The sequence below is a fragment of the Protopterus annectens genome, chromosome 6.part0 (assembly GCF_019279795.1).
Source record: "Protopterus annectens isolate FY-2018-M chromosome 6.part0, PAN1.0, whole genome shotgun sequence".
Classification (NCBI taxonomy): domain Eukaryota; kingdom Metazoa; phylum Chordata; order Ceratodontiformes; family Protopteridae; genus Protopterus; species Protopterus annectens.
Window position 1 is genome coordinate 1,122,313,301 of NC_056737.1, and position 17,626 is coordinate 1,122,330,926.

The 17,626-nt window shown below is 36.0% G+C and overlaps 1 protein-coding gene across 1 annotated transcript in view; it reads left to right on the forward strand.

Moving 5' to 3' along the window:
• The window catches only part of ITGB6 (integrin subunit beta 6), a 920,643-nt gene extending 906,894 nt beyond the window's left edge, over positions 1–13,749 (forward strand). The window contains exon 16 of the mRNA XM_044074743.1: positions 11,026–13,749. Coding sequence (XP_043930678.1) covers positions 11,026–11,127 — 102 coding nt within the window. The 3' untranslated portion in view covers positions 11,128–13,749. The remainder of the gene's footprint in view (positions 1–11,025) is intronic.
• Positions 13,750–17,626: the final 3,877 nt, after the last annotated feature.

Consider the following 17,626-nt stretch of genomic DNA (forward strand, 5'->3'; position numbering starts at 1 on the left):
TTTTCTTAAATAATGGCATTGTATCATGCCTCTGTGCTGCCCTTCCACAGCTGTCCGGTATCCTGGGGCAGTCCTGATGTACTGCACTTGCTTATGCTTACACAGTACATCAGAGCTATGTGTAGGGGAAGCAATGTAGAAAGAAAGATCTCCGTTGCTTTTTTAAAGTTGTCTCGCTATGTTAAACGAGTTTAACATAGCGAGACAACTTTAAAAAAAGCAACGGAGAAAGGAAGATCTCCTTTGTTTTTTTTTAAGACATCTCACTGTGTTAAACTCGTTTAACATAGCGAGATTACAACAACGGAGCTCTTCCGTTCTCCGTTGCTGCCTAAAACAAAAAAAGTAAAGACTTATAGTAATGGAAAACGTCCGGTCAACCAGACCTTTTTCCATTAGTATACGTCAGATTTACAACGTGCACGCTGACCAATCAGCGTGCACGTTTTGGAATATTAATGGGGGATCATTGTATAATTTCTGTTAATGTATGTTTGCCTATATCTTAAGTGATAATTTAACAAACATTGTTAAAAAAAGTAAGTAATTGATGATGCCATTTTTTTTTGCTGAGGTCAATGGCTTTCTTAAAGAGTCTGTGGAATAAGTAAAACAAACAAAATTACATACTGTGGGGTGTGTGTCACTGATCTTCCAGATGTGTTTTTTTCCCTCTGATGTAATTTCTGTTTTCTGTTATTACACAATCAAAATTTATTTGAAAATCTTCTTTTCATCATGCTAGAGGCCATATGTTTTTCAGTTATAAAATAAAGATTTTCATAAGAAATAGTGTAACAGTTCTTTATCAGATATATGAGTGAGACAGTTTCAGCTACTAATATAAGTACTTTTTATGTAATATTCTGATTTAAAACAGTCCTGTTAGATATTATTCCATGGAATATTTTGTTTGGGATGGACAATTTCAATAAAATAAAGACTTATCAAAAGACCTTATTAGGTTAGATGCTTCAATTAATATATTTATTAAACTGTGCTGAACAAAGAATGTATCTAGAACAGAATCACATGTCATGGAGAAGGAAACTTCCTGAGTATAAACACTCTATTTTAAGGTAGCCAGGAATCATCTGCCTGAGAAACTACTAGATAGAAATGACATCCTATTGACATTTGGGTAACTGGGGTTACCTGCAAAGAGAATACATAGACAGTTTGACAAGACTAAATTGAATGTGCTGTCACCTTAAGCGCAAGACTTGCCATTCAATAAAATGTAACAGCAAACAGTTTTAGATATGATAAGATTCACCATTAATATTTCAGCTTCAGCATAAATGAACTGCAAGTTGAATCAGATGTTATCCCTAACGCTGATAGAGACTCCAGCACCAACTTGAGATGATTGAAAAATATTATGTCCTTCAAACTTGATAGAAAAGAGGTAGAACATGCAGAAAAAAACTGATAACTGGGAAAAGATAGTGGTAGTAGGGATTGTTGCATTTCCCAAGATGCATGACTGCCTTTAACATTAATCAACTAATAATCTCAATACTAAGAACAAAATCACCACACCAACTATAAAAAACAGAAAACACTAAAAAGAAAATTAATAACCATCCGAAATACCACCATACTCTTCAAAAATATCATATTCAAAATAATTCAAAATAATTTTGAATATTATATTTTTTGAAGAGTATAGTGGTGTTTCATATGGTTATTAATTTATTTTTTTAGTGTTTCCTGGTTTTAATAATCTCAATACATTAATCCTGGGTATAACTGAACATCAACATAGGCGATTCTGTCCGTACTGCTTATCTGGACCTTGCTAAAGTCTTTCATACAAGTCCCTCTGCTAACAATATTTACAAACTTACTAGTCTAAACATAATCCTCTGTGTCACCCACTGAATTGCAAACTGGCTCTTTAACTGAATGTACACAGTAAAAAATAGGTGGATACTTTTTCATCTTAAAGATGCATCACGAATGGTGTCCTTTAGGACTCTATCTTGGGTCTCCTCCTCTTTAGTATCTACTCTTCTGATGTAAAAGTAGATGTTAAAGGTCTATAGATAACCAAGGTTGCTGATGATTGTAAACTGGTTTCTATAACTGACCCTCCCCCCTCCATGTGGATACTCTTTATCCTTCAAGAAGGGCTTTCAGAACCAAACTGGGGTGTAACAACCATGGCCTTAAGCTTAATACCATAAAATATAGTGCAGCTGCATCTGGGAAATAAGTCTATCCTAATGATTACCATATAAACAGGACCCAATTAAGACAAGACTCAGTCATAAAAGATCTAGGTACCTTTGTCAACAATGAACTGTCTTTCAATAATCATCTATGATTTATAGCTATAAAATCCTTCTACCTTGCCCAATTAATTGTCAGGAATATTTCCTTGAGGTCTAATGATGTCATAATCCTCCTCTACCTTTCCATCATCAGGCCAGTCATAGAAAATAATGCACGGTTTGAAATGTATTGCTTAAAATACCTTGACCAGTTAGTAATACTGCAATGTTTTCTAATTAAAAAAGAAAAAAAATCACAGGGCAATGTTCTGTCACCTGCTCAGACTAAAACTCCTCTGACTTTTCTTTGTCTTACATCAGATCCTACATAATGATCTCTATGTTTCCTTCCAGGTTATGGAAGATCCTGTCTTACTTCTCTTCCTGCAACTCAGAAATATTGGTATTAGTAAAATCACTGACAGCAAAGAACACACAAAAAATGACTGTCATTGCAACATAAACAAGAACACTTTGGGAGATATATTCCTTACCCAGGAGCCCCCTATCTGTGGAACAAGCCCCCTTGCATCCCAAACAGTGTAACAGCTTAGCATCCTTCAGATTCAACCTTGATGACTGGATGGACACCCACATATATACCCAGATTTACTCTTGGGATAAACAGTATGACACTTGTTGAGTGGGATGGAAATATACTAAACTCTCTGGGTTGCATGGCTAGGCCATATATGGGCACTCAGACACCTGTCTTGTAACAACTTAGGAACGTATAATAAGAGATGGCTGGAGTGACTTCTCAGTTTCAGTAGTAATAGGGATATTTCCAAATCTATAAAACGTTTTAGGACATGGTGGGAACATACTACAGTAAAATAAAGTGAAATTACATGGTGGGGAAATAAGAAATGAAGCAAGGTTAAATTACTGGAACTATGTAGTCCTTATAGAAGGGGTAGATTTATTGAAATGATACACAATTAAATCTCGAAACATTATTGGATAACTTTTAAAAATCAGTACACCAGAAGGTAATCTTCCACTGTGTATTATTATCTGTACTATTAGCGATATTATATATAATTATTATTATTATTATTATTATCATTATTATATACAGTATTAGCAATTTATTTATTTATTGATTTTGATTCTACTGTATAATCCTTTATTTTAATATCATGTTTCTGGAGCATTTCTTCCTGGGTTTGCCCTGAAAAAGGGCTTCATGCCCATTCAGCCTAACCCAGGCAACATATCTAATAAATAAAAAAATAAATAAATAAACATGGGTACCATTAAGATTATTCCAAAATACACAACAACAAGAAAGTCTTCCCTCAAAGGAGTAATGGAACTGTACCCATCTAATGGATAGGTGAACCAAGATAGGCAAATAGGGGTGGGTTTGGCATAACAGTTAAGGTCACCTCATAGACACAAGGTACAGAGTTTGATTCTGACCTTGGGTTAGTGGCTAGGCTTAAAATGGCCTTTCAGTGCAGTTAGTCTAGTATTCACAATATGAACCTATAATGAGATAAGAAAGGAAAAGGGAGTCAGAGCATATGGGATGAAATTTCAGTTTCAGGAGACACAAGTTGTGGAATCAATACCTGCTTAACTTGCACAGGTGATTTCTGACAATGCAAGACATCAAAAAAGGTAGGAAGATAAATAACTCATGATGGATATTTGACACAAAGACTTCAGAACTGGAACATATGCTCTACTGTTGTCCTTGGGCACAGAAAAACATGAAAGGAGGCTTAACAAGCATGGAAGGAGATTTTTAAGGAAAGGCTGTGATAGCTCACTGGCATTTTGTATCTCGGATATTGACAAGGCTAATAGCAGTGAGCAAACAGGTAACATGAGAACAATTAGGATTTTGGCAGCAGTTATCAAATCTCAGATAACCATAAACTGGGAAAAGGCATAAAAGGGATAAATTACATATAAAGGGGATGCAGTACACATAAAGGGGATACAATGCACATAAAGGGATACAGTACACATATGATACAGTACACATAAAGGGGATACAGTACACATAAAGGGAAAGCAATACACATAAAGGGGATAAAGTATACATAAAGGGGATACAGTACATGTAAAGGGGATACAGTGCACATAAAGGGGGTACAATACACATAAAGGGGATACAGTACACATAAAGGGGATACAATACACATAAAGGGGATACAGTACACATAAAGGGGATACAGTACACATAAAGGGGATACAATACACATATAAAGGGGATACAGTATACATAAAGGGGATACAGTACACATAAATAAGATACAGTACACGTAGTGGATATAGTGCAGATAAAGGGGATACAATAGACATAAAGGGGCTACAGAGCACATAAAGTGGATACAATACACATAAAGGGGATACAGTACACATAAAGGGGATACAGTACACGTAAAGGGGATACAGTATACATATAGGGGATACACTGCACATAAAGGGGATACAATACACTTAAGGGTATACAGTACACAAAGGGAATACAGTATATGTAAAGGGGATACAGTATACATAAAGGGGATACAATACACATAAAGGGAATACAGTACACATATAGGGGATGCAATGCACATAAAGGGGATACAATACACATAAAGGGGATACAGTACACATATAGGGGATACAGTACACATATAGGGAATGCAATGCATATAAAGGGGATATAATGCACATAAAGGGGATACAATACACATAAAGGGGATACAGTACACATATAGGGGACACAGTACACATATAGGGGATACAGTACACATATAGGGGATGCAATGCACATAAAGGGGATACAATGCACATAAAGGGGATGCAATACACATAAAGGGGATACAGTACACATATAGGGGATACAGTACACGTAAAGGGGATACAGTACACATACAGAGGATACAATGCACATAAAGGGGATACAGTACAAATAAAGGGAATAAGGGAATACAGTATATGTAAATGGGATACAATATATATATATATATATATATATATATATATATATATATATATGATACAATGCACATAAAGGGGATACAATACACATAAGAGAATACAGTACACATATAGGGGATGCAATGCACATAAAGGGGATATAGTACACATATAGGGGATACAGTACACATACAGGGGATACAGTACACATATAGGGGATACAGTATACATAAAAGGGATACAGTACACATATAGTACATACAGTACACATACAGGAGATACATTATACATAAAGGGGATACAGTACACATATAGGGATACAGTACAAATAAAGGGGATATACACATATAGGGGATACAGTACACATATAGGAGGTACAGTATACATAAAGGGGATACAGTACAAATATAGGGGATACAGTACACATATAGGGGATACAGTATACATAAAGGGGATACAGTACACATATAGGGGATACAGTACACATAAAGGGGATACAGTACACATATAGGGGGTACAGTGTACATATAGGGGGTACAGTATACATAAAGGGGATACAGTACACATATAGGAGATACAGTACATGTATTGGGGATACAGTATATATAAAGGGGATACAGTACACATATAGGGGATACAGTACACGTATAGGGGATACAGTATATATAAAGGGGATACAGTACACATATAGGGGATACAGTACACATATAGGGGATACAGTACACATATAGGGGGTACAGTATACATAAAGGGGATACAGTACACATGTAGGGGATACAGTACGCATAAAGGGGATACAGTACACATATAGGGGGTACAGTATACATAGAGGGGATACAGTACACATATAGGGGATACAGTTTATATAAAGGGGATACAGTACACATATAAATAATAACATGTAGGATGAGAAGAATGATTATTCGGGGTTAAATGGAGGCATGTACAGACATTGCAGAAGAAATGGAAAGTCTTACATTTGTTTCTACAGAATGCATATTGGCCAAACCAGGTTAAGCTTGTTATACTAAATTTGTTAATCCTTAATTCCACAGAATTTAGGACATTGTGCACGTGATGTAAGACACTATTATGCTGTCAATAATCTGGAATAACATACAGATTGTGAAAAACAAACAGATCATTCATCTTCATGAATAAAGTTTGATAGTATCAAACTGAAAGTGCTTTTCCCGGGAGATAAACTCCTTCTGAATCCACCCCCCAATGTCGGGGGCTACAATCCCCTCTTCTACACTGTAGTAAATCAAAGATTGATAATCCACAGTTTGAATTCTCCTTAAACAAGAATAAAACAAATCATATATTTATCATTGCATGTTGAAATGAAAAAAATTGCAATTAAAATGGCTCTCAGATAACTCTAGCACCAAACACCAGTGGTTTTGACATTGCTGACCCTTTTTAAAGGCTTATAAATGTCTATATTTTGTATTTTATTCTAACCTTAGAAACTGTTAATGCAAAGACAGCACACATATATTTGTCTCTCTATGTATCTGTCAGCCTGTCTATATGTATTTTGGCACTCTGTCAACTAATTAAAATGCAAGTTTCTTACAACTGCAAGTATAACTGTATACATTTATTGAGATGCTGCTCCACAGCACCTGGTTCTACAGTTCACTTTTCAACTGAGTGACTTCTGTGTGGATTTTGCATGGCATCCCTGTGTGCATGTTTTTTTTTTTTTTAATACTCAGAATTCCTTCCTCCTCCAAAAAAATGAAGTCCTCCAAATTGCCTGTAATTGTGAGAGACTGTGTGTGTGTGTGTGTGTGTGTGTGTGTGTGTGTGTGTGTGTGTGTGTGTGTGTGTGTGTGTGTGTGTGTGTGTGTGTGTGCGTATGTGTATGTTCATAGGTTCATAAGTAGGTACTAGGCTATCAGCCCAAGGGCCTACGTAAGCCTAGCCCGCAAGGTACCATAGCTTACGCCACCCAAGAAAGTTATTTTCCTGTGCCACTGTTCAGCAGAGACACAGAAGTGATCCCCGGGGTGTATTTCCTATTTTCCATCCACTCATCAAGATTTTTCTTGAAGAGTGCTAATGAAGAACTATGCTTGACATAGAAGGGAAGCTTTTTCCAGAGTATAGGAAGTCTCTGGGACAGGAATCTATCCCTCCAGCGTGTCCTGTTTATTGTGGTGACAAGGTTTAGGTCGCTAGAGCGTGTAGCTTGGAGGGATTGGGATTTCTTTAGGTGTAGCATGTCCAACAGCTCTGGGTTTGACATAGCTTTATATGTTAGGCAGAGATCACCTCAGAGAAGGCGATATGCTATGGAGTAAAGCTGGAGATTTTGAGGCGGTCAGTGTAGGTTATTTGTTTGAGGCCAGTAATCCTTTTTGTGAGGTACTTCTGTGGCCTTTCCAGCTGCTGCAGATGTCTTGTGAGGTACATTCCAAAAGGGACATTGTACTCTATAATGGGTCTAATGAGTGACGAGTAGAGGGGGAACAATGACCTCTTTTTTCCTGGGTGAGAACCCTTTTATGATGAGGTGTGCCACGTAGAAAGACTTCCTGACTACTGTGGCTATGTGACTATCAAAGGAGGGACTACTATCCACCTGGGTCCCAAGGTCTCTTATCACGCATTCGGTGTTAAATAGATTGCTGCTTATGTGGTAGTTCATGGGTACAGGGTTTTTACCAAAGGGGATGACACTGCACGTTTTGGCATTGAGCTTGAGGCCATGGCTCTGACAGCAGGCATCTGTCTCAGTGAGGCCCTTCTGTAGGATGTCCACATCATTTGGGGACTTGACTATGGCTCTTAGTTTGCAGTCATCTGCGAACTTCATCAGCCAGAGGCCTTCCGTGTTAGCCTGTACTTCAGAGAAGTAGATACCAAACAGGAGAGGTCCCAGGACGGAACCCTGTGGCACTCCACTTGTCACTGCCTTGAGGTCAGATTTGGAGTCTGCAATTTTTACAGTGTGGGTTTTGTCAGTGAGCCAGTTGGCAACCCATCTTGTGACGTAGGGATTTATACCTAGTTTAGTGAGTTTAGCTATACTTTCAGAATGAGGGATGGTGTTGAAAGCCTTGGCGAGGTCAAGATAGGCTGTGTGAACCACCTTACTCTCATCCATGGCTTTGGTGACTGCCTCAAAGAAGTCGATCAGGTTCAGGAGGCATGATCTGCCTTTCACAAACCCGAACTGGGTGGGATCCAGAGTTTGGAGGTTACCAATGTCTTTGTTTATGAGTACCATGATGATACGTTCCATGGCCTTGGAGACCAGGCTCGTCAGGCTAATAGGTCGATAGTTCCCAGGATCAGTGGTGGCTCCCCCTTTGTGGAGTGGGATAACTGTTGCTGTGTGCCATTCAGTGGAAGCCCTGATGCAAGGCTATTATTGAACATGGTGCTTAAGTGGGGAGCCGTTCGTTCTGAAGTTCATGTAAAATACAGCCTGGGATGTTGTCCAGTCCCATGGATGCTGTGTTTTTGGTTTTAGAGAGTGCAGCTTTTACCTGCGTAGTTGTGATTACAGGGACTCTGCATTCTTCCTGTATAGATATGGGCCCTTTAGGGGGTGAGAGGGGGGTAAAGTTAGCATTGAACCAATCTGCCAGGATGTTGGCAATATCAGTTGATTCTGTAATTTTCATGCCTTTGTGCTGTAACTCAGAGCCGATCTGGGTGTTGCCATCTAGATTCTTGACATAGCTATAGAATGCTTTGTGGTTGTCCTTGGATTTAGTGGGAATTATATGATTGTACAGTGTATGTATGTATGTGTCTATCTATTTGTCTGTGTGCATCACAGAGCAGTCTAAATCCTTACCAGCATTACTTTCTCTCCCTTACACCCACTGAGTAATGAGCACTTTCTCTGCCTTACTCTCACTGAGTAATGAGCACTTTCTCTGCCTTACTCTCACTGAGTAATGAGCACTTTCTCTCCCTTACACTCACTGAGTAATGAGCACTTTCTCTGCCTTACTCTCACTGAGTAATGAGCACTTTCTCTGCCTTACTCTCACTGAGTAATGAGCACTTTCTCTGCCTTACTCTCACTGAGTAATGAGCACTTTCTCTGCCTTACTCTCACTGAGTAATGAGCACTTTCTCTGCCTTACTCTCACTGAGTAATGAGCACTTTCTCTGCCTTACTCTCACTGAGTAATGAGCACTTTCTCTGCCTTACTCTCACTGAGTAATGAGCACTTTCTCTGCCTTACTCTCACTGAGTAATGAGGCAAGCTCCAGCTTTCTCATGGACAAGAATTTAATTATTTATCAAAAAGGAATGCCTTTAACCTGTAGTCTTACTTAGGGCTTAACAGAGGCCAATGGCAGATACAGCAGAACAGCAGCAGAAGCAAAAACATCCTTAAAACATGGTAGAAACATTGCCACACTTTTAAACAAAAGCGAGTTTCAGATTATATATAAAATACCTGAAAGCAAATAAGACCAGATGCATAGATACACATGTGGTTCAAATGTCAACATATGCTTTTTGGCTTAAAGAAAGATGCACCTTTTCAGACTCACTCATTTCTTGTTTCTATCGTATTGCATAACATAACTGATACGTCTGGAAAAAAAAATTCAAAAACTGCATGAAACATAACAACAGATGACATCAGACAAGAAGTAATGGTGCCTGCTTGCAGTATGCCTATTATTGGGTCTATATTAGAACATCGAAGTTTCAGAACTACGAATGTTCTAATATCAACATTTAATAAACGAAAGCTGTAAATAGCGAAGTTTAAGATAACCAAATTCTTTCCTAGGGAAAGAGTTCAGTTGTCCGTTCCTGTCGCTTCGCTATTTTCAGTTCTGCGGTGGAAAGTTACGGTTGGGTTCAGGTAAGTGTGTGATTGTGTGGACATGAGGGTTAGGGTGGGATAGGTGAGTTGGGGTTAGGGCGCGGGTCAGGTAAGTGTGTGAATGTGTGGACATGAGGGTTAGCGTGGGATAGGTGAGTTAGGGTTAGGGCGCAGGTGAGGTGTGTGTGATAATGATGGACCTTAGGGTTAGGGTTTGGGTTAAGGTAAGTGGGTAGATAGTGGTGTATGTACAGTTTAGTGTAGGTTTAGATGTAAGATTTTAGGTGTATGTGTGTGGATTGCTGTTTGTTTGGTGTGTTTGTGTTGTGTGTATGTGTTTTGGTACAGCAAATTTTTTCCTAGGAAAAAATTTGATGTTCTAAATTTTCGGTCTTATCAGTTTTCGGTTACTAGGTGTCGATAATAGAACATTCGAAGTTCTGAAACTTCAATGTTCTAATATAGACCCCTATTATTCAGGGTGTAACAAGGCTGAATACCTATTTGTTTATCGAACTATCCATCTATCATCTATCAGTCTATTTACCTATGAATCTATCTATCTATCTATCTATCTATCTTTCTATCTATCTATCCTTTGTTGACCAGGGTAGTCCAACTAGGTAGTAGACTCTCTTCTGAGAAGACCTGATGTGGTATTTTTATATCCAGCTTTCAAATGTTTACTGTTAATTTTATTTGTTTAAACATACACCAGAGGTGTTAATGAATGTTATACAGTAATCAGTATTTAACAAGTGTGGGCAGTATTACGGTCATCTAAAGAAAATATCTAGCTCTTAATGTCTGTATAAAGAAGATTTATTTAGGCTCAGTGATATAACTTATTGTACCTTAACCCAATAGCTATATAAAGAAAAGCAATCCATAATCCATATCCTGCAACATTTCGAAATATACTTTGAACTGCAGATTGTTAAACCATGATGTGTCAATGGGCAAATGATCCTAGACAATGCGACTAATTATATTTTTCTTTTCTGTTTTTTTTTTTTCAGGGAACAAACCCCTTGTACAGAGGTTCGACCACTACATTTAAAAATGTGACTTATAGGCATCAAGGGAAACAAAAGGTGGACATCATTATGGGCTCTTACTAGTTTCTGTACTTTGAGCACTAGAATTTCTGCCCACAACAACAAGAACATGAAAGCACTACTGAATGTTTGTCTTTTTGTGTTTGTAAATTGAAAGCAAATGTGTATATATATCCAGACTATATGAAAGAGGAACTTTTTTTTTAATTCAAAAGCACTAAATGGTTAATATAAACATTTTAGAGAAAGAGATGGGTATAAAATGTATATAAAAGTAACAGACAAGTAATAGAGGTGATAGTGTGGAGCACAAATTAACTTGAGACTTCTAAAGCTCCAATCCTTCAGAGATTCTGCCTAACAATATACTTTCCTTGCCTCTGTAAGACAAAGCAGATTTTTATTTGTTTAACTTTTTATTTTTTTTCTATTTGGGGGTACAGATACAATATCTGTGTATTCGTGTTACATTATGAATTAGTGAAAGGATATGTTGCAACGGATAAGGTATTTTGTGAATATCTGAGTAGGTCATTAAAAGCTTGAATAGTACAGTGTTTTAAATAGCAGATTAGCTAATCTGTTCTTTTATGAAGAGATCAGGATGTATTTTTATAGTCTTTAGTACAATGTTTTTTTAATTGTCTAAAACCTAAATTATAGAATGTTTAGATTCTGTAATCTGTTCTATCACACCTCCTTTTGTTTTACCTCTGCTGCACATTACCACCTGTTCATTATTTTTTCAAAGAAAGAAACCAAAACTAAAGTAGCAACTAAAACTTTAACTTGAGCAATTATATCTGACTCAGCATTACTGGCTATAAAACAATCATTTCTGTAGTATCTACCAACTACATTTGGGATACATAAAGTTACAGATGCATACATTAGGGCATTTATTTTGGTAATACCTACTGTGTTATATAGGAAATGGTTACATACAAGTAATTTGTCCCTGCAGGGAAACAACCACCAAATAACGCTTCTGTTCCCACTTCCAGTACCTCACAGCTTATTTCTACCTTCTACTAGAGAGCATTATGACTCAAAGAATCACCTAATAGTCATTGCAATTCTCTTTAATGCTTATGATAAAGTTCAAACTTGTCAATTCTCATTTTTACTAGTCTTCTCATATTAATGTCTAGCAGTAACCACTATTATTATTTTCTGCCAGATATATATCTGTCTCACTATTCAAGATATGTTTTCTGTTCTACCTACTTTTATCAGACAGTTTTAAAAATGAATGACCCTTACTTTTAGGCTATGGCTACTGAAGCTCAGCTATATTATTCAATGTGCATTTGTTCTTGCACTTGAGAAATAATTGCAGGTTATTAGTAGATATGTATTCCAGAAGGAGTGGAAATGAATAACAGTGGTCTTGTATGCTTATTTAACCACTGTAACAGTTAAGGCAGAGAAAACGATGTCCTATGTAAGTTAATCAGTAACAAGGGAAATAGTAAAGGAGACAAGGTTATCTGTGCATGGGATATTAAAGTATGAAAAGCAAACTGTGCCATGGTTTAAGAATAATCTCCATTTTTCTCGCTCAGGTGTTGGTAAGGATAAGTAAAAACAAGTTTTAGAAGTGTGGTAGCCACTGTGCCCAGGAATATAAAAGTGTTCTCGCATTACAGAAAGTGGTTCATCTACACAAGGTGATGTATAATCTGCCATCTTGTATGAGCATGTCAAAACTAATATCTGGGGATGGAACTGCTTGGACTGGAGCTTCTCTCTCATTCTAACGCACTTATACTTCAGAATAGGAAACAAAAATGTATATAGTAACACAAGCATGTTGACTGCACCATACTCTCTGTAGCATACTTATTTTGTATTACTGAATGTCTGCATTATTTATTGCATTTGAATTGCATTTGTAGTGTGCTCATGCACCTGGGTAATGGCTTGAAAGGGTCCTTAGACCATCTCACCTACCTGGTCAACAAAGTCTAAATACATTTAAAAAAAATGGGAGGGAATGCATCCGTCCAATTAATGATCCTGCCTCTATACTTCCTTGGTTCTTAGTAATAATACTCATATCCCTCTCCTGTCCCTCATACTGATCAAAGCCCTTGAACAAAGAGAAGAACAACAGCAACTAAGGAAGATCACCGACAATGAAAAAAGATAAGAGACAAATGTCCAATTCAGAATGAAGTTTTCTTTGGCTGGTATCGGTAACAAATAAAATTAAAATCTGATTACAAAAATATTTAGGTTGACAATATCTGTGCTATTTGCAGCATGATAACTGAGTAATTTCTGCTTTATAAAACAGATTATAAAATATATTTGAGGGGTAATCAGAAAAAAAATTTTATCATTGATTTATCAGTGTTCTTTATGCAGTACTGGCCTTTTCACTTAAACATTCCAAATTTGTGATTGATATTGTTTTTTTTGTTTCACAACCTAGATCATTGCTAATGTTCAATATATTACGTGCTACACAACTCAATGATTACATCATCAATAAATGCTAAAAGTAAATATCTGATTAACTAAACTGTTCTGTTAATGTTAATGTGAATTACTCCACAAACCTCTGTAAGAAAGTCTTTCAGATGCATTAGATGAACCAATGCTGGACACTTTTAAAATGCAGAGTTGTACTTTTAAGGCTGGACCTTAAATCATTTGTTAAAATAAACACAAAAACTAGAATAAATGTCTGAATGGCTATCCTTTAACATGGATTACAAGACTGGAAATAATACTATGAATGTTTATGTGCAAACTGTATTGTATTTTGAAAAAAGTTCTTATTACAGATGATGAATTTTATCTTCATTGCTTTAACAATTGTAGGATGATGACTGGGTAATGTGTATTTGTAGGTTTCCAATTAATTTATTATTTTTATTCTTTGTTAACCTGCTATGACTTCTAGAGAAGTATATTTTTCTGCAGTGCTGCAGAAATTTGAGTGCACTCAAGCTACACAGTATGCAGGCAGAAGTTGCAGGCATAATATTTATGCCAAAAGAATAAAGCTTATTTGCAGTTTATTTCTTTACTTTACTAATTCATTCATTTAAAAATATAAACAGGCAGGTCATTATCACCATCAGCTCCGGATGTAGAATATCAGTCCAACATCCTTTTAACCCTTTCACTGTGGATTTCCAAGTAGACCTACCATCAGCAGTGAATCACATTGTTGTGGCTGGTAAATATATTCGGTTTCAAAATGTAAAACATGATCAGAAGGAATGTTAAAACTGCTTCGACACTTTTTTTATGACTGAAGGATAATTATAAAATGAACTTTGTGCAATGTGTTTATCAATATGTAATTTCCTATACTTTAAAAAGCACTTTAGGAGTTTGGGCACACGAATCAAAGAGCATTTATATAACATAAAGATTAAAGACCTCAAAAGTGCATTATTCAAACATTCTATTGTCTGCACAAACTTTAAGAAATTTGTTTTTACAATTTTGGAAGCTTGTACACAAGATTTAAGGGCTGGTGATTTCAAAAATTATCTTGAACAAAGAGAGACCTTGTGGCAGATAAAATTAAAAGCAGACCAACCACCAGGTCTTAATGAAACCATTAATGTAAAGTGCTTTTTAAAGTATAGGAAATTACATATTGATAAACACAATGAATTATTATTGTCTTCTTTTTTAAAATTGATTTTTTATAATATATTTTTTTTGGTTGTAGTATAATTTTAAGTCTTTAATTAATTAATTGTTTATCTAATTGAAATGTGTATTTAAGGGTGTGTTCTTTTTGTATCAAGTATTCTGAGGAAGTCAGTTGATGAAAGCGGTAATTAAAGATTCTGTACGCTATTTTTTGGAGTATTTGGAGTTCATTGCTGGAAGCCACTGTTTCTGCTATTTGTTCATTTATTTGTTTTGTTTGGCCATTATACTTTTAACTGTTTATCCAGCTAATATGGCAGAAGTGGCTGACGATTCCTTGTTGAACATGACTATACATTCAACACCGTCATCGGAAACTGAAAAAATGAACAGTTTGTTATTAGCAACGCTCTTAGATATACGAGGATCTCTAAAAACTTTGTTGAACAGATCCAATGGAACCGAAAATGTTATTCAGGTATCAAGTCCAAATGGTTTTGAACAAGAACTGGGAACTGTATTGGAAATCGGAAGTCCCGCCCAAGACAGAGAAGGACTGCACGAACGAGAAGCAAAGAGACGTTTGCCTTTTTCCGCTCGTGACAGTAAGACTGTGGGTTGTCAGCAGCTGCTAAACCAAGATGAAAATCCTTTCCTTACCATACGGGAATGCCCTGAACTTTTCCATCAAGGACCATCAAGTGGTGAACAAGAACAGTTAACTAAACTACTAAAAAGGTATAAGTCGCTCCATTTAGAAAACTGTTACTTTAAATATTGTATTGAACTCGGTATAGTACCGAAAGGTTTAAGGTTCTTTAAATGCCCAAACGGAGTTAGTTTGGGTAGTACAATGTTTAATACCCTAGTAGCTTTTTTTAATGAAGCTGGTTTAAATTTCTTAAAGCTGCTAATCGAAAATAACAAACATAAAATGGAGCTTCTGAGAAATGAAATTACTGAATTTGAAAAACGACTGAGTAGTAACAGTAGTGAAGAAATCTACCGGACATTCTTTTCAAGAGTTACGAAGGAAGTGCAACAGCATTCCCTTGAAGTAACTAATAGAAAACATCAGAAATTAGACCGGGACATTGCTGTGTATAAAAATAGAAAAGCATATGATAACTTTGCTATTAATAGAGGTTCCAATGGAAGTGAAAATAAGTATAAAAAAACGACAATGTTTTCTTTGGACAAACGCTCCTATAATGATAAAGCTGTGGTTTCACAAGGAAACTACAATAGAAGTGCAGCTTCTAATTCAGATAAAAATGTGTATACTGAATGTTTAACACAAGATAGTCATAGAAATAATGCTGTTTTTGAAAATGAAGCAACTGACATAATTGTAGAGGATGAACTAGCTGGTTGTAGTAGTGAAGAAAATGTTCAGAACAAAAGGAGGGAAAACAATGGTATTTTAAAACCTAAGGGGACTAATAAGGAGGGGGTACAAAACAGAAAAACATCTACTAACAGTCATAGTAACAGTAACATCAATAAGAGTACTGTATTAACACGCAGTAAAACTTTTTTGGGGTCAAACTCGTCAGAGGACGAAATTTAAATGAATGCAATGATTGTTTTAATGTTATTAATTTATCTGGACATACTTTCAGTGAAATTGAAATCAATGTGCTAAAATATGGTTTGAATTTTGTACCTTGTAATAGGGGAAGTTATAGTAGGACAGTAGTTGATATAAAAAAATTCACTAGAAAAATCAATCTAACATATGTAATGCATGATTTAAGGCCTACTGAAAGTGTTTTTTTCAAACCTTCGAGTTACACTCCAAAATTACACAACACAATAAAAGTGTTTGAAGAAATGTGTATAGCTGACATTAATAAGGTGTTTAACACTAAGAACTATTTTGTTGACAATCTTACAAAAGCTGAAAGGACAGCATTAGAGAACCTTAGGGGTTCAACTGAGCATTATAGATACATGAAAAGTGATAAAGGTTCCAATATTGTAATAATGGAACAGGAAGTCTATGAAACCAATATGTTAAAAATATTAGGAAATCAGAATGAATATAAGGAAGTTACTATGCTAGATATACAAAGGTCATATCGTTTTATTAATTCTCATCTTTATGAAGCATTGATGTCAGGAGACATAAGTGCTGAACTATATGACTTCTGTGTAGTTGAATACCCCAAAATAGGGGTGTTCTTTGGAATACCGAAGACACACAAACAACTTAGTGTTCCTCCATTTCGTCCCATAGTATCTGCCCCTCATTCCATCACCGAAGGAATTTCATTAGTTTTAGATGCTTGTTTGTGGCCATTATTAACTAAATGTAAGTCTTATGTCAAGGATTCTTGGCATTTTTTAGAAAAACTACGAGAGTTTCAAGAAAAGGGAATTTTCAATCCCAAGATGCACATTATTTTTACGTTGGATGTAGTATCATTGTATACCTGTATACCCCATGATGATGGGGTAGAAGCTATACGATGTTTTTTAACCAACAACACTGTTTTTTCTAATAACAAAATTTCAACTATATGTAACCTCATGGAAATAATATTAGAAAACAATTATTTTTTATTTAAAAATCATTATTTCCAACAGATTAGAGGGGTGGCCATGGGCTCCCCGGCTGCACCAGCATATGCCAATATGGTTATGGCATGGTGGGAGGTTGAATATTTGTCAGTATTAAACAGTAAATTTAAAATTATTTTTTATTCAAGGTTTATAGATGATTTAATTTTTATTATAGAGGGAAATAATGATACAGTAAATGAATTCTTTAAGGATGTTAATCTATTATGTCATTTCTTAAAATTCACTAAAGGTGATATTGGTTCAAAAATCAATTTTTTGGATATTTGTTTGTGGTGGGATGACGCTGACAAGAGGTTCCATAGTAAAATCTTTCGGAAACAGACTTTCACAAATAGTTACTTACATTACCAGAGTAATC